The sequence below is a fragment of the Mustelus asterias genome, chromosome 13 (assembly GCF_964213995.1).
Source record: "Mustelus asterias chromosome 13, sMusAst1.hap1.1, whole genome shotgun sequence".
In the NCBI taxonomy this organism is placed as follows: Eukaryota; Metazoa; Chordata; class Chondrichthyes; order Carcharhiniformes; family Triakidae; genus Mustelus; species Mustelus asterias.
The window spans coordinates 91,566,838-91,590,998 of NC_135813.1; the positions used below are offsets into that span (position 1 = coordinate 91,566,838).

At 41.5% G+C, this 24,161-nt stretch overlaps 2 protein-coding genes across 3 annotated transcripts in view; one reads left to right on the plus strand and one right to left on the minus strand.

Annotated features, from left to right (window-relative positions):
• chek2 (checkpoint kinase 2) overlaps window positions 1-21,023 on the minus strand; it is a 40,875-nt gene extending 19,852 nt beyond the window's left edge. Inside the window, exons 1-8 of the mRNA XM_078227258.1 lie at window positions 20,152-21,023; window positions 13,148-13,272; window positions 10,725-10,872; window positions 8,107-8,197; window positions 7,058-7,166; window positions 5,111-5,182; window positions 4,966-5,030; window positions 3,710-3,809 (exon numbers count right to left, since the gene is read on the minus strand). Of these exons, the coding sequence (XP_078083384.1) occupies window positions 3,710-3,809; window positions 4,966-5,030; window positions 5,111-5,182; window positions 7,058-7,166; window positions 8,107-8,197; window positions 10,725-10,872; window positions 13,148-13,272; window positions 20,152-20,380 (939 nt within the window). The 5' untranslated portion in view covers window positions 20,381-21,023. The remainder of the gene's footprint in view (window positions 1-3,709; window positions 3,810-4,965; window positions 5,031-5,110; window positions 5,183-7,057; window positions 7,167-8,106; window positions 8,198-10,724; window positions 10,873-13,147; window positions 13,273-20,151) is intronic.
• Window positions 21,024-21,609: 586 nt separating this feature from the next.
• lrrc74b (leucine rich repeat containing 74B) overlaps window positions 21,610-24,161 on the plus strand; it is a 50,241-nt gene continuing 47,689 nt past the window's right edge. For both annotated transcript variants that reach the window (XM_078227256.1, XM_078227257.1), the window contains exons 1-2: window positions 21,610-21,900; window positions 23,920-24,076. In XM_078227256.1, coding sequence (XP_078083382.1) covers window positions 21,724-21,900; window positions 23,920-24,076 — 334 coding nt within the window. In that variant the 5' untranslated portion in view covers window positions 21,610-21,723. The remainder of the gene's footprint in view (window positions 21,901-23,919; window positions 24,077-24,161) is intronic.

Genomic DNA, 24,161 nt, shown 5'->3' on the forward strand with positions numbered 1-24,161 from the left:
GAACCCAGGACCCTGGAGCTGTGAAGCAGCAGTGCTAACCACTGTGCTACCGTGCCACCAGGACGTTGTGGGAGGCGAGGCAGGAAATTGCAGGTCCCCTAGCCGAGATACTTGAATCATCGATAGTCACGGGTGAGGTGCCTGAAGATTGGAGAGTGGCAAATGTTGTGGCTTTGTTTAAAAAGGGCTGCAGGGAAAAGCCTGGGAACTACAGGCCAGTGAGCCTCACATCTGTGGTGGGTAAATTGTTGGGATGTATTTTGAGAGACAGGATCTACAGGCATTTAGAGATGCAAGGACTGATATGGGACAGTCAGCATGGCTTTGTGAGTGGAAAATCATGTCTCACAAATTTAATTGAGTTTTTTGAAGGGGTAACCAAGAAGGTAGCTGAGGGCAGTGCAGTTGATGTTGTCTACATGGACTTTAGCAAGGCCTTTGACAAGGTACCGCATGGTAGGTTGTTGCATAAAGTTAAATCTCACGGGATCCAGGGTGAGGTATCTAAATGGATACAAAATTGGCTTCTTGACAGAAGCCAGAGGGTGTTTGTAGAGAATTGTTTTTCAAACTGGAGGCCTGTGACCAGCGGTGTGCCTCAGGGATCAGTGCTGGGCCCACTGTTATTTGTCATTTATATTCATGATTTGGATGAGAATATAGGGGGCATGGTTCATAAGTGCAGATGACACCAAGATTGGTGGCATGGTGGACAGTGAGGGAGGTTATCTCCAATTGTAGCAGGATCTTGATCAATTGGACCAGTGGGCTGACGAATGGCAGATGGAGTTTAATTAGACAAATGCGAGGTAATGCATTTTGGTAGATTGAACCAGGGCAGGACTTACTCAGTTAATGGTAGGACGTTGGGGAGAGTTACAGAACAAAGAGATCTAGGGGTACATGTTCATAGCTCCTTGAAAGTGGAGTCACAGGTGGACAGAGTGGTGAAGAAGGCATTTGGCATGCTTGGTTTCATCGGTCAGAACATTGAATACAGGAGTTGGGACGTCTTGTTGAAGTTGTACAAGACATTGGTACGGCCACACTTGGAATACGGTGTGCAATTCTGGTCACCCTATTATAGAAAGGATATTATTAAACTAGAAAGAGTGCAGAAAAGATTTACTAGGATTCTATCGGGACTTGATGGATTGAATTATAAGGAGAGGCTGAATAGACTGGGACTTTTTTCTCTGGAGCGTAGGAGGCGGAGGTATTTTGAGAGGTCTTATAGAGGTCTATAAAATAATGAGGGGCATAGACAAGGTAGATAGTCAATATCTTTTCCCAAAGGTAAGGGAGTCTAAAACTAGAGGGCATAGGTTTAAGGTGAAAGGGGAGAGATACAAAAGTGTCCAGAGGGGCAATCTTTTCACATAGAGGGTGGTGAGTCTTCTGGAACAAGCTATCTGAGGTAGTAATAGAGGCGGATACAATTTTATCTTTTAAAAAGCATTTAGATAGTTACATGGATACGATGGGTATAGAGGGATATAGACCAAATGTGGGCAATTGGGATTAGTTAGGGGTTTTAAAAAAATAAGGGCGGCATGGACAAGTTGGGCCGAAGGGCCTGTTTCCATGCTGTAAACCTCTATGACTCTAAGAACAGAAAATGGCATTGATATAGTCATTGATGCATTGAGAGAGGAGGTTGGAGTTGGACTGGAACAAGGAATATTCAACAGGTCTGAGTTTTAATGATGAACAACTGGCATCCCAAAGCAAAATCAAGAGAGAAACAGGAGTAAAACTAAACATAAAAAAAGGAGGCAGGGTAAGTAACGTGTGAAAGAGAATTTTGTAGGCTAATAGAGGTGTATAAAATTATGAAGGGCATAGATAGGGTGAACAGTGGGAAGCTTTTTCCCAGGTCGGAGGTGACGAACACAGGGGTCACGGGTTCAAGGTGAGGGGGCAAGGTTCAACACAGATGTCAGCCTCAACAACTACAGCACAAACATATTAAAAGTCAGATGTAATAAAGTAAATTTTAATATTTAAAATAGGTTTCAGTAAAATCTCAATATCAAATCATGATTGGTGGAAGAAAGACAGGACTACCTTTTCGATTCTAGGAGCAAGAGTAACAAAAAGTTGTGTCTTAGTTTGTAAATTCACTCTCTAGTGCAGCACTAAACCACATAACAAAGACAAAGAACAATACAGCACAGGAACAGGCCCTTCGGCCCTCCAAGCCTGCGCCGCTCATGTGCCCAACTAGACCATTCGTTTGTATCCCTCTATTCCCAGTCTGTTCACGTGGCTATCTAGATAAGTCTTAAACGATCCCAACGTGTTCGCCTCAATCACCTTGCTTGGCAGTGCATTCCAGGCCCCCACCACCCTCTGTGTAAAATACGTCCCCCTGACATCTGTGTTGAACCTTGCCCCCCTCACCTTGAACCAGTGACCCCTGTGTTCGTCGCCTCCGACCTGGGAAAAAGCTTCCCACTGTTCACCCTATCTATGCCCTTCATAATTTTATACACCTCTATTAGCCTCTATACACCTCTATACCACTTGAGTGCAGTGAGCTGAGCTTAGCAAAGGAACTAATACAATTAGTTACAGTAGACCCATTCTTGTAATATTCAATCCGCAGTCTATGATTTCTTACCCCAGCTCTGTCTCCTAGAACTGCAGCTTTGGAAAATTATACTATCAGCTCTGGATAAATGGGTAAATGTTAAATTCACTAATACAGGTTATTCAGAGAGCATCCCCCTGCAAGCTGCAAAGGCAACAACACATGTAGGACCTTGGTGTGTTACCAGACAGACAGTGCATCACTCTAACCAACTAAATTCAGGGATTGAAAAACAAAGAGAGAGGGCTAAAAAGCGCAAGTCAATGTCAAATTAGATTCAGAAAGAGAGAGAGAATATTTTGTCTTGATTTTAAAATTTCCAATAATTCACAACCTGAGTTTCCACATTTTAAATTGTTTATTTTCTGGACAAAAGAAGTGGATTGGCAGTCATTATTAATGATAAGTGGGTACATACAATGTTAATTACTAGACTTAAACTTTGTGATGAGTTTACCAGACAAATCTTGTGCAAATGCAACAATTTGATGAAAATCACTGGGGAAAAATGCAAAATAGCAATGCATCAAAAGACTCCACAATGGCATTAAATAGTGAAAACTTTAAGTCAATTACCACTTGAACGGGAACATCTGTTCATATCAGTAGTGTAAGCCAAAATAAACAAATGATAATGTTCATTTAAACTAGCATCTCCAAACACTTGCAGGTGGGTTTCAAGATCGGAATATGTCTATCTTTTGCATGGTGGGAGTTTGGAGGAGTAGATGCCAAGAAAAGAAATAGCAAGAGTTCCTACATCTGATCACTGTGCAGTGACTCCTGCTGAGAAATGGTTGTGAGAAGTGAAGTGAGAAAAGGATAATGCAATTCAGGGCTCCTCTTCCTCTCGAGAGCATGCAGGCATTTATGGATTGACAAATTAACAGGAATTTGAGTGGCTGGAATTTGTGAACCGATAGCCCAACGTAAAATCAACACCTTCTGGAAATAAAGAACCAGCTTGTGGGGCTGGAAAGGAGTAGTGATGGGGATTATGAGCAACTTTCAAACCAAAAGGATCAGCAAAAAAGCTCAGGTGTTCATTTGCTCATCAAAAAATAAAAATGCAAGTTCTTATTGCTTAAAAGTGAAATAGAATTCAGAGCTACGTACTTGGACTGCAAGAAGCATCTGATAGAACAGCAGTTTAGCAGTTTGTTCTTTCAATCCTTTTGAGCGCACCACTCGATCAAAAAGTTCTCCACCTTCCATCCTTAGAAAAGGATAATATCTTATTCAATTATAGCCTAACATGATAAGATAACCTCTTCAATTCATACTGCAATCAGAAATCATTGCAGCATACAACAAAAGAGAAACAATTCTATAGTATGCAACTATACCTTAAATCAGGACACAACCTTAAATGGAATTGTGGTTCTGTAGTTTAATTTAACATTATGTTATGAACGATCGCACTGGGATTCTTTGACAAACTCTACTCAGTTGCAATACTGAAAACACAAATTTGCAGCAAGTATTGCACAATCCAGTCCCTTTAAAATGTAAAATGAAGTTGAGCGCAAGAACTTATGCAGCAGCAGTCATAACTATATGCGGATCACATCACCAAATAATGTTTTATGCTAATGCAGGAATCACCATTCCATTGTTTGTAATATAGCCAACCTGCGAATATTTTTCTATTAATATTATGTTAATATAAACTTTGAGTAAGGGCATAAGGTTTTTTTTTAAGTTTAGTTAGTAGGGCATCATGATCAGCACAGGCTTGGAGGGCCGAAGGGCCTGTTCCTGCACTGTACTTTTCTTTGTTCAATATTAGCTAGCCTGTCACAAGGTATACTTGGCCCCTTAATGTAAAGCATAAATTATTTGAATGCCTTTTCTTTCATTAATAGCCAAATTTCTTTATTTCCTTCGGCTAGTTTACCCTGTAGAGACAAATCCAACCTTGGAGGAAAACAGACTTTGGTGAAAGTCTTCCACAGCTTCAATCATCAAGTTCCTCCCCTTCTACTCAATTATGTGTTTTTTTTTAAAAAAACAATCTTTCTTGTAAAGGATTACATTTTAATTCGGACTTTGTTATAAATCCCCCATCTACCTCCTACCCCACCTAGGATAAAGATTGATGACAGTTACTTTACACAATTATATACATGGAATTAATCAGTGCCTGAGTAAATATTCCCTCTTAAATATTTCCTTAATGTCCATTTAATGATCCATCAGTTCGTTATAATTTATTTCACTTTGAAATGAAGGAACATTGACTTCAATAAATTATTTTACTTCCAGCATATGACAGCACAAAGAAACAGGATAGACTCGACTTCTCCAGCTGCTGACTATGAAAATGTATTTTCCAAGGAATTAAAATAAGGCCAAAGAGGTGGAACACTTACAAATCCAATACAATGTAGAAAGAGTCTTCGAAATCAAACACCTCCTCAATCTTGATTATGCAAGGCTTTAAGGGGGGAAAAAGAATTTATTAGGCAGACATTAATATTTCAGTAGAAAAAAAAGGGGGCAATTTCTGTGACTTACATGGTCCAATTTCTTCAGAATCTCAATTTCTGTTGCAACATTTGAAGCAGCAGAGCAATTTTCAGCAGCGTCCTATAGAAAAACAAGAACTTGTAATAAAGACAATCCAACACTCAAGTTTGGTCATGTGCAATACTTAAGTCAGAAATCGTGTTGTATGGAAATGGCTTTTAATCTGCCATTCAAGACTGTGTGAGTAATGGTATGAACTTGAGGCAAGATTTCTCGCATGAAACAGCTAAACTGTCAGCTGTTTCACCTCATGTAAATACTTTGGCATTGCAACTGTGTTTGACAGCCTTCAGTGTAACTGGCACAGTGCCTCAGAGAGACTAACTACTTTAAAGCCAGGAGATTTCTACAGAAAAATGGACACTAGGGGTACACATTAATCACTTGTGCCATTCAACACTCAAAGCGTGTTCAGGAGCAGACTAGTGCTTTTGGAAAATAATGGCTGGCATGCTTTAAGATGACTTACACAGTCTGGGGATTGAAGAATTACCAGAATGTTTGGCATATTAATTTACACCAAAAAGGTCCAAACAGAATATCAGCACCTAGATACTGTGTGTTAAGCATGCTGTACGATCAAGTTTCAAAAGCAGGTTGCAGACCTAGTGAAAAGATTCCTTGCCATGCCCTACATGGTATTTAATTCAACATGCAGCTTTATTTCTTGAAATACAGATACACACACACCTGTTAAAATTCAAAGCGTGTTTAAAAGGGAATATTTAGTGTGGCAGGATTCATTCGCTATAGATTATTTAATCAAGGTTATTTTACAAAGGGATTTTGTTTCCGCCACCACAAAGAATTTTCCTGTGTTTTTAAAATTATTTGAAATGTATCACTTTTCACAAGCCTGAATCTGAAAGGGTGTAGACACCTGCAACTTTCTTCAATTGAAAATCACAGAAGCCAGATAGCCATGGAAGTCCCACATGGAGTTACTGTTCCAAAGGCACTGACTGTTTATTGGTAAATACTAACAAAACCAAATTGGCCCCTCTGCACGTTCAAACCTAGACAGAGAATGTCTGCTGACATTATTAAAAGTCGCTGGTAGCCATGATGTGGAGTTGCCGGCGTTGGATTGGAGCAGGCACAGTAAGTAGTCTCACAACACCAGGTTTATTTGGTAGCATGAGCTTTCGGAGCGCTGCCCCTTCATCAGGTGAGGCACTCACCTGACGAAGGGGCAGCACTCCAAAAGCTCGTGCTACCAAATAAGCCTGTTGGACTTTAGCCTGGTGTTGTGAGACTACTTACTGACATTATTAAAAACAGTCCTTGCACAATGTGCATGCCATCCAAGATGCACGAAGGACAATTCTATCAACCAACTATTGTCCACGATGATACCAGCAAACTCAGTACACATATGGCTCAGCAGCACACTTGACAGTTGTGCATTTAGATGCTGAACCATTGGATGAACTTTACCAGTGTAAAATTACATCAGGATTATTACACCAACCCATAAAAGACAAATATAAATGTCAAATTATAAAAATATTAGTTGCTTTATCAGCATATATTTTTTCTTTATGCATTCGGGATTTTGCAAAATACAACTTGTTTCCAAGTAGATATACTTTGAAACTACCACCAGGAGTTATGAAAGAATAATGTGGACTGAATTACCCTCTATTTTTCCCTACTATTGCCAAGATAAGTCCATCGTCTGACTTGTATGTTTTTTAAGCAGAGACTGGACACTCACCACAAGAATTAATAACATCCACAAGCCATTCCTTAGAACACGTCAACACCCTAAAAGGATGGTGAAGGATATTTGACCCAACTAAGTTTAGTCGTCTTTACACAACGCTGGAAGTTCCCCTCAGTCATTTCCTTTCTTGCTTTGCTGATGTTAAGCTCATTTAGCTTCAAAAAAAATACTTACTGCAGAAACTGTGCAATTCAGTTGGTCATACTTACGCCTTGCTCAGATATCAGTTGTGCAAATTTTGGTTTATGTACAATCTTCACAGCTACTTTCTTACAGTTCGCCTTCTTAAATGCCAACTTCACTTCTCCACATACTCCCCTGCAGGATTAAAAAAAATTAGGAACTAGTCCAAACTACAGAAGAAAGAATAAGGAAAAATGGAAATAAAGATGAGCTACATGAAGAACTTGGTTTACATATGCTGTGAAGATAATTCCTGTTGGCATTATGATCATTCACTGGTACAGCACTAGAGCTTCTTGACTGCATGTTTAGAATGAAAATTTGTAAAATTGGGTGGTTCTCTACTTCGATGTATAAAGCATTAAACCCAACCAAGGAATCAAAGCATTCATGAATGGTAAACAGACTGATCAGTAACAAAATTGATGCAAGAAAAATACACTGATCGTCTTTCATTTTAATTGAGCAACTGAAGGACAAAATTATTGACTGCATTTTGAACTTCAACTTATTAAGTATTATTCTCGTGAATGTAATGTTAATTGATTTCAGCCAAATTCTAATCTAATTGATCCCAAGTTAGGTTTTCCTTTTGAAGGTTGCCGGGGGGGGGGGGGGGGGGGGGGGGGGGGAGGAGGAGAGAGAGAGAAGGAGGAGGAGGAGGAGAGAGAGAGAGAGAGAGGAATGTGGAAACAGGATGAAACCATCAGAGTTTATCCTCATTCACCACCCATGCTGGAAGGAGTTGAAATGCCTCTTCCCAACGAGCCAATAACCTACCCATGTTGATTTGGATAACACAAGATGAATGACTATTTTTGGACAAAGTAGGAGGGGGCTCCAAGCACTTTAAAAAAATCATAGCACAACAAAAGAAGCAAAAAATCTGTAGATGGCAGAAAACTCAAATGAGTGCAGAAAAAGTCGGAATATATAGCAGATCTTTAAAGAAAAAGATATATAAAGTTACATCTTCCATAATGTTTTCCTAAACAATCACACAGTTGTTACTCAGAATATTACAATACAAAATAAGGTCTCTGAACGAGCCAAAAAAAAGATAACTTGCACTTACGATCCAAGAGTTTTTGAGATGATGTATTTATCCCTAAACCCTTTTGGTAGGTTCAATTGGTCATCAATTGTGAGATCAGAAAAGACAAAAACTAGAAAATAGCAACATAGAACAGTTAATATCTGCATCATTTAAAAAACCTTTTGTTGAAACCACAGTACTATTTTGTTCTACTTTCAGAGTGCAGTAATAGGAAAGTCCACATTTGGGTTGCGAAAACCACAATAGTTTTTTCAATTATTCCAGGAAATGTTACTGCATTACCTGTAGGGTCCAGTACAATAAAATGCCCTTTAAAAGGCTCGAGCTGTGTCAAGCATCTAAATGTCCCACTGACATCACTTTCCTCAGAAGCCAAGATGGGCAGCACAGTGGTTACCACTGCTCCCTCAGAGCACCAGGGACCTGGGTTCGATTCCAGCCTTGGGCGACTGTGTGGAGTTTACACATTCTCCCCGTGTCTGCGTGGGTTTCCTCCGGGTACTCTGGTTTCCTCCCACAGTCCAAAGATGTTCAGGTTAGGTGGATGGGCCATGGTAAATGCGCAGGGTTACAGGGATGGGGGTGGGGTCCTGGGTAAAATGCTCTTTCAGAGAATCTGAATGACCTCCTTCTCTACTGCAGGGATTCTATGGCTATGTTTCCTTATTAAAATATTCACGTTAAATTACGGCAATCACAGTTTTAACATAGATTCAAAAAAAAAAGGGAACTTCGCTCAAAATCTTTACATGTTCTAGCTCAACTGCTCGTAACTGATATAATTAGAGGCTCTCCCACAGCATTGCTCAGACTGGGAATGTAGACCATGGAGTAGAGCAATTAACCAGCGAGTGCAACATGATTAGGACCAGAAAACGAAAAGACCAAGTTGAAGAACAGATGGAGCAGGGTTGGTTGGCAATAGCAAGCAGAAATTTAGAGGGGCTGAAGTGGCAGGAACACTCCCAAGTGCTAACCCAATAGAAAACAGCAGTGCTTGCTCTGTATGTTGTAAAGGATGCTTGCATTATTGTTATTATACAATTACAAGTAATTGCGCACTTTATTTTATTGGGTTTAATTGAACAAAAGTTCACAGCTTAGCATTTTATTTGGTTATATTGTCTGACCTTTTTAATTGCTGTACCGAGTCGGATAAGTTGCAACATGCTTTTAGATACAAATTCCTTACGTACTGTGCACATATCTGCTTCAAAGTGTGGTACTCCAAGAGCTCAAAAGGACAATACAGCTTAAGATTGATTCGCTCTTCCACTTTCTACAAAAGGTCGTGAAGGTAGCCCAGTCCATCACGGAAACCAGCCTCCCATCCACTGACTCTGCCTACACTTCCCGTTGCCTCAGCAAAACAGCCAGCATAATTAAGGACTCCATGCATCCTGGACATACTCTCTTCCACCTTCTTCCGTCAGGAAAAAGATACAAAAGTCTGAGGTCACGTACCAGCCGACTCAAGAACAGCTTCTTCCCTGCTGCCATCAGACTTTTGAATGGACCCACCTCGCATTAAGTTGATCTGTCTCTACACCCTAGCTAAGACTGTAACACTACATTCTGCATTCTCTCATTTCCTTCTCTATGAACGATATGCTTTTGTCTGTATAGCACGCAAGAAACATACTTTTCACTGTATACTAATACATATGACAATAATAAATCAAATCAAAATTGAGTGCACAGGCGGAAAAGAGGGAGCAGGCGGCAGAGAAACTGAGTGGGTAGGGGGTGAGTGCGAGTATGTCTTATGCCCAGTCTCAGTTGGTCTCACTCACTCTCCACCATGCACAAAAACATACACCCACACACTGACCCTCCAACATTCTGGTCATTTTTATTGCTTATTTAATTTATTGCTATGACATTGCTTTACATTTGTTTGGCAATTGTATCTTTCCATGACATCTTAACTTTTTTTTTTGAAGTTCAGTTTAATATTGCACCAAACCTCATCTTTCCGAAATTGGCCCCAGAGTGAGAAAAATATGCAAACGTGGCAACCCTGATCTAGAAGGAGATGGGCAGCAGATACATGGGAACACCACCAACTGGAGGTTCCCCTCCAAGCCACACACCATCCTGTCTTGGAAACATATTGCTGTTCCTTCACTATTGCTGGGTCAAAATCCGACAACTCTCTCCCTAACAGCACTGTGGGTGTATCCACGCCACATGGACTGCAGCAGTTCAAGGCGGCAGCTCACCATCACCTTCTAAACAGGAATTAGTGATGGGCAATAAATGCTGGCCTCGCCAATGATACCCACATCCCATGACTGAATTTTAAAAATGCACTGTGCAATTTGCATGCAATAATGAGATGAATGATCTGTTTTAATGGTGTTGGCTGAAGGATAAATGTCAGCCATGATACCGACAAAGCTTCCCTCTTCTTTAAGTGACTCCACAGGATTTTGTGCATCCCTGAAGGAACAGAATTGGACCCAGGAACCTCCAGAATAATTTTCAAAAATAAACTTTGACACGTTTGTGGCTTGGATTGGTGTCTATGATGGGCATTTACTTGGATCACGTTTCTAAGTTTCATGTTCAATCTGGTCCACAAAACAACTGAATGAATTTGATCAACAATCGAAGTTTTAAAAGTATATTCTTACCTTTGTGCAATTCATGATTAATTGCTATTTCTGCATTATTGTACAATGGTAATCTTTGATCTTTTCCAATTATTTGACCATTTAGGAAGGTACCATTCGAACTGTGATCTTCAATAAATACTACAAATGTGCTTCCAGGACCCTTTTCCTAAGTAAGGTCATACAAAATAAATGTTTAAAATCACAGAATTATTACTGCATGGAAGGAGGTCATTTGGCCTATCCCAAATATTGCTAACAGCTTCAATTGAAATAATTGGGAAAGTTCAGCCTTTTGTTTACGAGGTACAACAAAGGCATTCAGCCAGGGGCACCAACCAGCCATTTCAGAAAGATGTACAACTTGACTAATAAGACTGCACTAAGTAAATCGTATTCGGAGAAATGAGGGAAGCCACACTTCAACATATCTTGGCTTGTTATTTCCACTTTAAGATGTCTTCCAAATGTCGGGAACAATGGGGAAGAGAATTATTAAATGATTTAATTTTTTGAGGAGGTGACTAGGATGTAGATAAGGGCAGTGCAGTTGAGTAGTCTACATGGACTTCGGAAAGGCTTTTGACAAGGTCTGGCATGGGAGACTGGTCAAGAAAGATAAGAGCCCATGAAATTCAGGGTAATTTGCAAATGGGATCCAAAATTGACTTATTGACAGGAGACAGAGGATGATAGCCGAAGGTTGTTTTTAATGACAGGAAGCCTGCATCCAGTGATATACCGCAGAGATCGGTGCTGGGTCCCTTGCTGTTTGTAGTCTACATTAATGATCTAGATGTAAAAGCAGAAAGTAGGTGAAAGTAAGTTCAAGGATGACACTAAAATTGGTGGTGTGGTAAATAGCAAGGAGGCAAGCTTTAAATTACAGGATGATCTTGGTGCGCTGGTCAGATGGGCAGAACGGTAGTAAATGGAATTTAATCATGAAAAGTGAGAGGTGGTGCATTTTGGAGGGGATTAACAAGGCAAGGGAATACACAATGACAGTAAGAAATTCGGGAGTACAGAGAACGAGAGGGACCTTGGATTCCATGTCCTTAGACCGCTGAAAGCAGCAGGGCAGGTAGATGTGGTTTGTTATGGCGGCATATGGATACTTGCCTTTAAGAGTAGGAAGGTTATGGTGGAGCTGTATAAAATGCTCGTTAGGCCATAGCTATAATACTGTGAGTAGTTCTGGTCATCAAACTACAGGAAAGATGCAGAAGAGATTCACCAGGATATTGCCTGGGTTGGAGCGTATCAGCTATAGAGCCTAGTTAGGCTGGGTTGTTTGTCTTAGTGCAGAGAGACGAGGGGGGGACATGATGGAAGTGTACAAAATGATGAGGGACATTGCTAGGGTAGACGGAAGAAACTTTTCCAATTAATAACCAGGGAGCATAGATTTAAGGTATGGGCAGGAGATTTATAGGGGATTTGAGGAAAAACATTTTCACCCAGTGTGGGGTGGGAATCTGGAATTTGCTGCCTGAAAGGGTGGTGGAGGCAGGAACTCTCAACATTTAAGAAGCATTTAGATGAGCATATGAAACATTATACCGTACAAGGCTATGGACCACGTTCTGGAAAATGGGATTACAATAGATAGGTGCTTGATGGCTGGCACAGACTCGATGGGCCTCTGTGCTGTAAAAAGTAGTTAACAGAATTACTTTTTTAAAATTTAAGCAAATTGCAATGAAAGGATCTTCAAATAAATCTATTTAAAACTATGGTTTTAAATATCCCAAGTTTGCCACTTTCTAGAAAAATAGCACCTTGGGAGTCAGGGTAGAAATTGGTATAATCAGGGCAGCACAGTAGCACAGTGGTTAGCACTGCTGCTTCACAGCGCCAGGCACCTGGGTTTGATTCCCGGCTTGGGTCACTGTCTGCATGGAGTTTGCACGTTCTCCTTGTGCCTGCGTGGGTTTCCTCCCACATTCTGAAAGATGTGCTGGTTAGGTGCATTGACCCGAACAGGCAACGGACTGTGGCAACTAGGGAAATTTCACAGTAACTTCATTGCAGTATTAATGTAAGCCTTACTTGTGACTAATAAATAAACTTTAACTTAACTTTAACAAAATTGGCTCTTGCTGGGGTAGTTTCACCAGCACTGCCAGCCTTCTGGTGTCATTTGTCCGATCTTAAAGCATTTGCCTAATTAGCAAGGGTTGACATGTTCGGCAACTGTGTAAGACATAACAGCTGATCACAATCAGATAACCTGTCTAGTGTGAACACATATGTATGCACATAACTTAAAAAGGTACTCAAGTTTTGTTCTTGCTTTCCCAGTTTATATGTTCAGAATGTGATATGGACTAGCAAAATTGGCAAAAGGTCATTTGAACTGACACCCAGACCCTGCCCATACATACAAGAGGAAACCTTCAATGTTGCATCATACTTCTTGCTCAAGTGTTGCCATCACTTACTCTGATTATTCTGCAGTGCTTCTTGCTGTACGATTTGAAATGCTCCTTCTTCTTCAATACTGGACGATCAAAACAGTAGTGACATGACTTATCCCTCCCGAACCAGTATTCATTATTAAAGCAATCTGTGACAGAAAAAACAAAGATAGATGAATCCACCCCAAAACCCCTTCTAAAATATATGCAAGTATGTTTTGGTAGCTCTTATTAAAATGTGATACTGAACCTTATATTAGGGACACGCACAGTACAACTTTGTGAAGATTCTGTGTCACATGACAGGCTTCAGCACAATGTTGATCAAAATGGGCTACTGCTATTCCTTGCATCTCCTTGCCCCCATTCATGGAAGTAAAATGTCCCAGGAACTGGCATTTTGTAGCATTCATCCTGCTTTGCTTTCCAGTGACAGAAGGCAAAGGAACACTATTTAGGAAAGGGGGCTATCCCAGTAACCATAGAATAAGTGAAGGGACTCATTAAAACTATGTTTTAATCAAGTTATTTATAATTGAGATTCTCACCCTGTGATAAAGTGTCACCACCTTATAATTACCCAGGAAAGCACATTATGTAAGAATCAACTCAGAAGGTCACAATGTGAGGAAGTGGAGATGCAGGCCTGAAGCCCATCATGGTGGTGCAATCGGAATGAAACATTTCAGAATGGTTTATGATGAGAGACAGAAACAACAGCAATTTTATCTCCATCGCCCTTTAAATGCAGAAAAACATTCACACAGCATTTCAGGGGGAAAAAGAAGTGAATAGATGCTGAGCTTTGTACGTTAGAAGAGATGGGTTTTTAAGAAGTTTTCTAAAGAAAGAGTAAAACAGGAATGCCAGAAAGTATAAGCAAGGCAAAAACAAAAAAGAAAACAGAAAAGGCTGGAAAATCTCAGCAGGTCTGACAGCACGTGTGGAGAGAGAATAGAGCCTAGTCGATCCTTCATCAAAGCCGAGCTTGCATTCCTTGATACCTAAAAGGAAGAAAAAAGTTTCTTGTTAATGTGTCAGATGAGACGAAGAATTAAGTGAAATTGGGGATAAGGATAGCTTTGAGAAAGAGTTGGAGCTGTTGGAGAGAGATATCGAGGGCGTGCATATGGTGGTGCATGGCACTGAGCGTGGATCTCAGAATGCAGCGAGAACAGCAGTCCAAGGACTGTTGTATGTCCTGGATGGATTGAAAAGATGAGGAGTGGAACTTCATTTGGAATCGACATGGAGTGAGACGGAGCCGAAGACAATCGCTGAGGAAGGAAATACAGCTGTGGAAGTGAGGGAAATGGAAAGCAGTGATGGGGGGGGACAGGGTGAAAGAGACAAACGGGAATTCTGTTGGAGAGAAGAGCAGTACTTCTACAGGGAAGGCATTCCTGGAAGAGAAGTGGCAATGAGTTAAACACTAAGATAAAAGCAAAACAATGTGGATGCTGGAATCTGAAACAAAAAAAAAGCTGGAAAATCTCAGCAGATCTGACAGCATCTGTGGAGAGAGAATAGAGCCAATGTTTCAAGTCCAGATGACTTTTCGTCAGAGCACGACAGAGAAAAAAGAACTTTTGTTTATAAAATGACTTTCGCCTGCGACATTGAGACTGCGGGAGGTGATGAGGGAGCCAACAAGAGGGAAAAAGATTCTTGACCTCATCTTCTTCAGCCAGAAGTGCTGAGTGGATGATCCATCTCGGCCACCTCCGGAGTACCCCAGCATCACAGATGTCAGTCTTCAGCCAATTCAATTCACTGCACGTGAATCAAGAAACAATTGAAGGCACTGGATACTGCAAAGGATATGGGCCCTCACAATATTCCAGCAATAGTGCTCAAGACTTGTGCTCCAGAACTTGCAGCACCCCTAGCCAAGTTGTTCCAGTACAGCTACAACACTGGCATCTACACGGCAATGTGGAAAATTGCTCAGGTGTGCCCTGTACACGAGAAAAAGGGCAAATCCAACCTGGCCAATTACCACCCCATCAGTCTACTCTTGATCATCAGTAAAGTGATGGAAGGGGTCATCAACAGTGCTATCAAGTAGCACTTACTCAGCAATAGCTGCTCATGGATACTCAGTTTGGATTTTGCCAGGGTCACTCAGCTCCTGAACTCATTACAGCCTTGATTCAAAGATGGACAATAGAGCTGAATGTAAGGGGTGAGGTAAGTGTGATTGCCCTTGACATCAAGGCAGCAATTGAATGAGTATGGCATCAAGGAGCCCTAGCAAAACTGGAGTCAATGGGAATCAGAGGGAAAACACTCCTCTGGTTGGATTCAAATCTGGCACAAAGGAAGATGGTTGCAATGATTGGGGGTCACCTCAGCTCAGACATTGGAAGGGAGAAGGGATGTTGAGGAGAGGATTTGGACATGGTAATTGGACATGGGTGAATGGATATAGAATAAACTTCCTAAAATAATAGAGGACAGCAGTTTTGAAAAAAAAAACAGTGCCTTATAAATATGCAAATACATCCCAAGCAGCTAATGCAGTCACTAAGCCTATCCACTACTGTAACTTACTCACTGCTCTGCTCCTGCTGGCCTCTTCCCTACTTAATCAGGCATAACTGAGTGCACTTGTGCATTTATAAAGTAGTCAAAGCCTCAGTGAATTGTATTTTTTCCTTATAGAGAAGCATTTTACACACACAAGACTAGCAGTTAAGGGCAAACATGTGTTTCCTACACCAAGGCTTTGTCATATAAAGGAAGTCCACATTTAGTGTAATATAATGTGACATACTTTCAACACCTCACTGCTCCTCTTAAAATCAGTGATGATTTTCCAATCTTTTATCTTTCAAAAATAGATATTGTCGCCATTAGGAATGGTATTAACGCTTAGAGTTCAACAGGACAGCCAATTCCAAGCTAAATAGACTTAAAATTAAAACAAATAAACTGCCACTGGCTTAGCTCATTAACAAGTGAATACTGAAGCAGAAAGGAAGGTTTGAGTTTCAATCCATGGTCAATGCTATTTGCTGTAGGTTAAGGTTAAAGAGGCCCGAGCAGCTAAGGAAAGGAAGGGTAAAATCTCCTCGAGGTTTCTCCTGATCAATATTCAACCATGCCTGCTGGAATGCACAGACACTCAATACAGGAGAGTTTGGACTCTCATGCTAACCAGTGTCAGTCATCTAGGCTCATAGGTGAATAAAAGCCACTTGAGTGAGATGCTACAGGTAAATTAAGCTCATGTAACCATATATTAGCATAGACGCAGCAAAATCAACAAGATTTGAAACAATTTCTCATATATGAACTAATATTAGCTGGACTAAACTGATAGGCTAAGAGCGAACATTTCTCTGCACATATTCGTAGCTGGACATCAGCCCAAATTGGCCTGATCGCACTCCGTCCCCACAACAAAAAAGCAGTAGGAAGGAACTGTATTATAGTTTGCTTTCAGGCTGCCAATGAACAGCAGTTGTCTGTTAAGTGAAACAGGAAACCTGAGTATCAGGATGCTTGACTTAAAAGTATTAAATACTTTTTGTCTCCTTAAGTCTGCATGGCTTTGCAAAAGATTTCTGAATAATGAATTCACTAAAACACTATTTTTAAACAAGTCAAAAAGAGACAAGTTAAAAAGAAAGCTAATTTTAGGTGCCTCCCACTGTTCCAAGATCAGCTCCTTCAGTTTCTAGCATACGATATCTGGGCATTTGCTTCATTACCAACATATTTATTTGCTCTGTCTTCACTTCCTCTCGCACTTTAAAATCAATTTAACCTAAAAGTCACATGAGACACAAACATGTAACTAAAATTCAGTCAAAAGTTTACAAAGCCTTAATTGCCTGTAGTATTTCCGAGGAGAAAAAAACCCAGGAAAAACATTAAATGGAGGTTGTAAAGAGCAATGTTTGTTCTTCAAGCCAGTCCATATATAAAAAAAACATTAATTTATTACCAGAAACATTTACACAATGTCAGGGGCATTTCCAGGATAATTCAAACACTTTATTATTTCCTGGGTTTCCTATTCAAAACTTTAACATACCAGTATATTTTTCCTGCTCCTCCTTCCAATATGATTCATATATTGTGCCTTTGTTTTCATACCTCCATTCAAAAACAAACATAAAATCACAAATTACAAAAATAACAGTGCCATTTCATGCTTAGCTTGCACTTAAGTTTCTTCAACACCAGTCAACTCTTATGATAATACTTGAATGGTGTCCGAAATATTTACATTATTGCAGAGATTAGACTTTGCAATTACTTTATACAGTGACACCTAATCACTACACTACTTTCATTTTTGAAGGTCAGGAATTCAGAATAAAACATGCAGCCCTGATGGAGAACTAAGCATGATGTTTTTGATTTCAGATGTTATTTTTCTGAACTCAGAAAGAGTTGCTAGTTATCACTTTAATATATCATTTGTTTTGTGCTAACAGTAACACCATCCACACCGTAAAAGGTTACCTACAGCCATGTCCAAAATTCAATCCACATTTAAATTTATTCCACAGCCACACTCCTAAACATGATTTCAAGATCCAGATAATTCCCATGTTTTTCATACAATAGCAAAATACAGAACCTCTCAAATAAAGCAAGTCAGTTCTAAAGCAACATTTATATATTCAATTCTCCCATCCACTGCCACAACCTTCATCTCCTCACAGCTTTATGCCATTTGCGTCATAACCAATTTCAGTTTGCTGCACCGAACTACACAATGTAACACGAGGCTTGAAATCAAAATGGCTGGTCAGGAAATTTGGAATGGCATCCTCAGCCTCCAACGTGGCCAGAAGAAAGTGCAGCCTGATTATGAATCAGAAACACCCACCATATTGCAAAAAGCCTAAAAAATATGACGTGCCATGCCCACACCTGAAACAGGTTGTGAGTTTTATGAAATGAAAGTTTAGGGACCTGACAACAATTTGACGCCCCCCCCCCATTGCAAGAATGTCTGCATTTCAGCAAACCTTGAAGGACAATGTATTAGGCCTCAATCAACAAGACAAGCTTTAAAAATATACTTACCTAAATGTAAAGCCAGTAGGAGTGTTGCTTAAGTACATTAGCAATTGTCCTAATGTCTCTTAGAGAAGGAAATTTGCCATCCTTACCTGGTCTGGCCTACATGTGACTCCAGATCCACAGCAATGTGGTTGACTCTCAAATGCCCTCTGAAATGGAGGGCAGTTATGGATGGACAATAAATGCTGGCCCGCTAGTGATGCCCGAGCACATAAAAGAACTTTGGGACAGTACCTACTGTGTGGTTCTTGTACTGTACTTACACAAGCAATTTTGCACTTTTAATCACACAAGCAATTCTGCAGTTTCTTTGAATATTATGAAAAAATACTTTTTGTAGCAACTACTTCACATCAAGATAACAAGTGAAAATTGCACATACATGAAAAAATAGGCCAATAATCAGCATCAGAGCAGCTACAGTATAACTGCAACCACCGGAAAAGTCATTTTTGTTTTTAGTTAAAACTAAATATGCAGAAATGAAATCTTTGACATTTAATCTTTCCTGAGCTCCATGACATATTCATTTAAGCCCTCCTCGGCCTCAACCGATCCCTAACCTTCTATTTTGCTCTACTTCACTCACCTCTCTTTTTTAATCAGTCCAACAATAAATATTTATTTCCAAATACAGCAACAGCTCAGGAAAGGGAGCACAAAAAAGTCAGAATGGGATCAGACTTCATTCCCAAGACTCAGTTGAGGGCGAGTCTGTCAAACAGGTACTCTCTCCCATGCCATTCTCAGGGGCTCCCAGTCTCTTCAGGTTGGTGATGTGATCCCACCTCTCTTCAACAGCACAAAACCCATCACATCTCCACCTCAGATAAAAGCACACCAGGATGATAGGGAGTGGGATAGCTTGATCTTGGTTTCAGATAAAGCTCGGCACAACATCGTGGGCCGAAGGGCCTGTTCTGTGCTGTACTGTTCTACTCTACTCTTCTACTCAAACACTGCGGACGCTGGAATCTGAAACAAAAACAGATTAAAATGCTGGAAAATCTCAAGCAGGTCTGACAGCATCTGGGGAGAGAGAATAGAGCCAGCGTTTTGAGACTCGGAACGTTGGCTCTACTCTCTCCCCAGACGTTGTCAGGCCTGCTGAGATTTTTCCGTTATTTTCTGTTTGTTTCACATCTCCTCCACCTCACTTCGGCTCTTAAGAGTCATACGGACTCAGAATGTTAACTGTTTCTCCACAGATGCCGTCAGAGCTGAGTTTTTTTCTGCATTTCATGTTTTATGTGCTATTACATATTTAGTTTGCAAATATTTCTAGCACTTTGCAAGTATGCAGAACACAAGGAACTGTTGCAGTTGACTTTTTCCATCTCTTTTGGGCCAAGACAAAGAGGTCGAGTGACAACTATGTGTAACTGTCAGTAATAACTCTGAAGCCCACCCAGGTCATTAAATCTCAGAGAAGTTCTCCAGCTCAACTGTTTTAAGCGTTCGAAATACGGAATATAAATCAAATTGAAAAGCGCTGCAAGCTTTCAGCTCTCTAAATATCCGCAGCATTAGTTGCATTTTTCAAATGTCATGTTCAACTTCTTTCTGAAACTTTAAGACATCTTAAGAGTGGTGCATAGCTCTACAATAGCAAAATAGGGGCAAGAATTCCAATAATTGTAGCATTAGATGCACTTCCCAGATTTCATGTTCAACTTCTATCTGAAGCTTTAAGACATCTTAAGAGTGGTGCATAGCTCTACAATAGCAAAATAGGGGCAATAATTCCAATAATTGTAGCATTAGATGCACTTCCCAGATTTCATGTTCAACTTCTATCTGAAGCTTTAAGACATCTTAAGAGTGGTGCATAGCTCTACAATAGCAAAATAGGGGCAATAATTCCAATAATTGTAGCATTAGATGCACTTCCCAGATTTCATGTTCAACTTCTATCTGAAACTTTAAGACATATTTAGAGTGGTGCACAGCTCTACAATAGCAAAATAGGTGTAAAAATTATTTACCAAAGTTCCAAAATCCTTTCTCCAACGCCCAGAGGCGTCCCCAGGGTTTAGGCGATTCCTCCACTTCTGGGATGGTTGCAAGATCCTGGGTGGAGACGGAATCCAGGATGACAGTGCCTGCTGAGGAGAGGCTGCTCGATCCTGTGGCGCTGGAGGACGAAGCCGATTGAGACTGGGACTGGGACTGACTCTGGGACTGAGATGTGCCGGTGGCGCTCTCCTTCGACATTGTCGGCTGGTTTGCCAGTCCAAAAAACAATAGTTAAGAGAATTTGAGAGGGAAGAGGGTGGATGGAATGGGAACTAAAACAAGACACAACGGGGGGAAAAAAACTCCCAGGGACGTGGTAAATTGTTTATATATGCACACACATTAAAAATAAACTTGTTAAACTTTAAAAGAAAAAGTTTGGCCCGGACTTCGCGTGGGAGATTTTTCCGTGAGGATGCTCATGGTTTATTTATTGTCCAGCAATAAAAAGGGGTTGAGGCTAAAACTCAACCCATTGCAACTCAGTGCTGAGCCTGCCCTCTGCATCTGCAAGAGAGGGGGGGGGGGGGGAATAATTGAACGGAATCAAACACCAGCTCTCCCAAAGGTCCAAGTGTGAACGAACTGCAATGAAAAGAAATAAATGGAAATAATAGAAGGGGGAGGAAGCCCACAATTAGCTTCCTTCAGTGCTGAACAACTTCGGGGGCAATGCAATGTGTGACTCCCGAAAATGTAAATCCTATCCTAACACAACACTTAATACATATTAGTCTTATTTTTCCGCGCACATGGGGGGCAAATTGCACCATAGAGTTCTTTAAACTCTCCGCCCCAACTCCTTTTCACCTCCCCCGCCCGGACAACCGGGGCTGGCGCCAACTCTTCACCTTTGACCTTCCTGGCAACAGCTGCCCATCACACCAACAAAATAATTGATAATTCCATCATATTTGCACCCAGAATGATAATCAAGGGCGGTGTTTAGTCGCTGCCTTCGGTAAGATTGTTTATTTTTATTTTTGATAAATAAAAATGCTTGTCCTCCCGCCGCAAGGCATGCTGGAGCGGGGAGGGGGGAGCAACGGTCGGATTTTGGCCGTTTATTTTCAAAATCAAAATTGGGTTCTGTTTTTTCAACCTCTTTTACTTTTGTTCACTCAGAAAAAAGTTGGGGGGGTTGGGGGGGAAGAAAATATAAATTCTGGTGGGGGTTGGGAGACAGAAGTATTGAATAAGGAAATAGGAATGTTTGTGGTTGCCATGGCAACGCGGGGTCAACCTAACCTAGTGGTTTGGTCCTTGTCCCGCCTCCCCTCGTCGCTGATTGGTTGGAGGGGGCAGATTCCGAGTCGCTATTGGTTGGTCGGCCACGTCAATCATTCAGCCTCGACCGGCCTCCTTCAGTCATCAGGTTAAGTTGAGGGATCGGGTGAGTGGCTCGCGGCGATTTCTTCATCGATAATAACATTAATAATAACATTAATAATAATGTCTTTAGGGGAAAGGAGAGATTACATGTGTGTTTTATACTGCGGGGATTTTGACGCGGCTGTTTTATTCCTCTCGGTCCCAAGGCCATGGTGCTGAGTGAACACTTGTCCAAGGAGGAGAGCGAGTCGGAGGCGGCTCAGGAGGAAGAGGTGCCCCGGGAGGCTTCTCCAGAAGATGCCGTCCCCCACCAACTCGGGGGCGTCAGCAGCAAGCCCCCCAACAGACCCCGCAACGACTACAGCAGGGGTAGCGTCCACCCCAAGGTAAGTGCAATGAAGTTACTGTGAAATTCCCCCTAGTCGCCACACTCCGGCGCCTGTTCGGGTAACACCGAGGGAGAATTTAGCACGGCCAACGCACCCTAACCAGCACGTCTTTCGGACTGTGGGAGGAAACCGGAGCACCCAGAGGAAACCCACGCAGACACGGGGGAGAACGTGCAGACTCCGCAGAGACAGTGACCCAAGCCAGGAATGGAACGCGGGTCCCCGACGCTGTGAGGCAGCAGTGCTAACCACAGTGTAATTATCACTGGACTATAGCAATCCAGAGACCCAGGATAATGCTCTGCAGGACCACCAGGGTTCGCGGCAAATGTTGAAATTTGAATTCAATAAAAATCTGGAATTAAAAGTCTAACGATGGCCATGAAACCACTGTCGATTGTCCGGAATCCATCTATGGTGGCACAATGGTTAGCACGCCAGGGACCCAAGTTCAATTCCTGGCTTGGGTAACTGTCTGCGCGGAGTCTGCACATTCTCCCCGTGTCTGCATGGGTTTCCTCTGGGTACTCTAGTTTCCTCCCACAGTCCGAAAGACGTGCTGGTTAGGTGCATTAACTGTGCTAAATTCTCCCTCAGTGTACCCAAACAGGCGCCGGAGTGTGGCGACTCGGGAATTTTCACATTAACTTCATTGCAGTGTTAATGTAAGTGTACTTGTGACATTAATAAATAAACTTAAACTTAATGCCTTTTAGGGAAGGAAATCTGCCATCCTTATCTGGCCTGGCCTACATGCGATTCCAGACTACAGGAATGTGGTTGTGTCTCAAACGACATCTGAAATGGAGGGCAGTTAGCAGATGGGCAATAAATGCTGACCCAGCCAGCAACATCCACATCCTATAAAAATGAATAAAAACAAGCAGGTAGGAGGTAGGGAAAGCAGCTGTATTTATATAGTGTCTTTTAACCCCCTACCATCATCCCCCAACCAATTCACTCACAGTCACATGAAGCACTTCTCGGAGACACACTTATAAAGTATAAAAGTAAAGTTTACTTATTCGTCACAAATAGGCTTACATTAACACTGCAATGAAGTTACTGTGAAATTCCCCTAGTCGCCACACTCCGGCGCCTGTTTGGGTCAATGCATCTAACCAGCACGTCTTTCAGACTGTGGGAGGAAACTGGAGCACCCGGAGGAAACCCACGCAGACACGTGGAGAACATGCAGACTCCGCACAGACAGTGACCCAAGCTGGGAATCGAACCCAGGTCCCTGGCGCTATGAGGCAGTAGTGCTAACCACTGTGCCACTAGGATGTTGCGACTTCAAGAAAAGTAAACTTAAATTTTAAAGTAACAATCTTTTCTCACGTGGTGTAAATTGTTGTGATTGTTTAAAATTTTGTTATTCTCACCTCTGTCCTGATGAGTGCAACATGAAAAGCTTCAGCAACATGACTCTTTTCAACAATATTCCCACGCAATTTTGGTCATTTTTCCAAGTGAAAACATTTTGAGCAGAATTTTCTCATTCAGCCTGCCATGGGAATCGTAGCAGGCAGGGTAGGACCATGCAAAGGTCCATTGACCTCGGGCGGGAATTTCTGGTCTTGGGATGAGCACGGCTGGAAAATCCCGCCCATTATTCATAATCATAAATTCCTATAGTGCAGAAGGAGGCCATTTAGCCCATCAAGTCTGCATCAACTCTCTGACAGGTCCTAGCCCCTAACCTCATATTTACCCTGCTAATCCACCTAACCTGCACATCGTTGGACCGTGGGAGGAAACCGGAGTACCTGGAGGAAACCCAGGCAAACATGGGAAGAATGTGCAAACTCCACGTAGACAGTCACCCAAGACTGGACTTGAACCTGGACCCCTGGTCCTGTAAGGAGGCGCTACTAAGCTACTGTGCCGCCCGTTAAAAATAGTTGTCCTTTTCATCAACAGAGAGTGGGAATGTGATTTGCTAGTGTATTTTAAAATAGCAGAAAATTGTGTAAGCTAATCAATGTGATTTTATTCAAATTTTAAACTTTCCAGACAGTTGCTCGATTGCATACCAGTTATCAGGTAAAGGACGTTAAAGAAGAAATCTGCAAACCTTGGGTACCTAATGACCAAACATCTGTCGATTCATTTGGAGAGTTTTCTGATGATGATGTGATGAGTGAGGGAGGACTAGACATGGATATAGATGGTAAGAAAAACTGACAATGCTAATTGATTTATAGAATCCCTACAATGCAGAAGAAGGCCATTTGGCCCATCAAGCCTGCACCAAC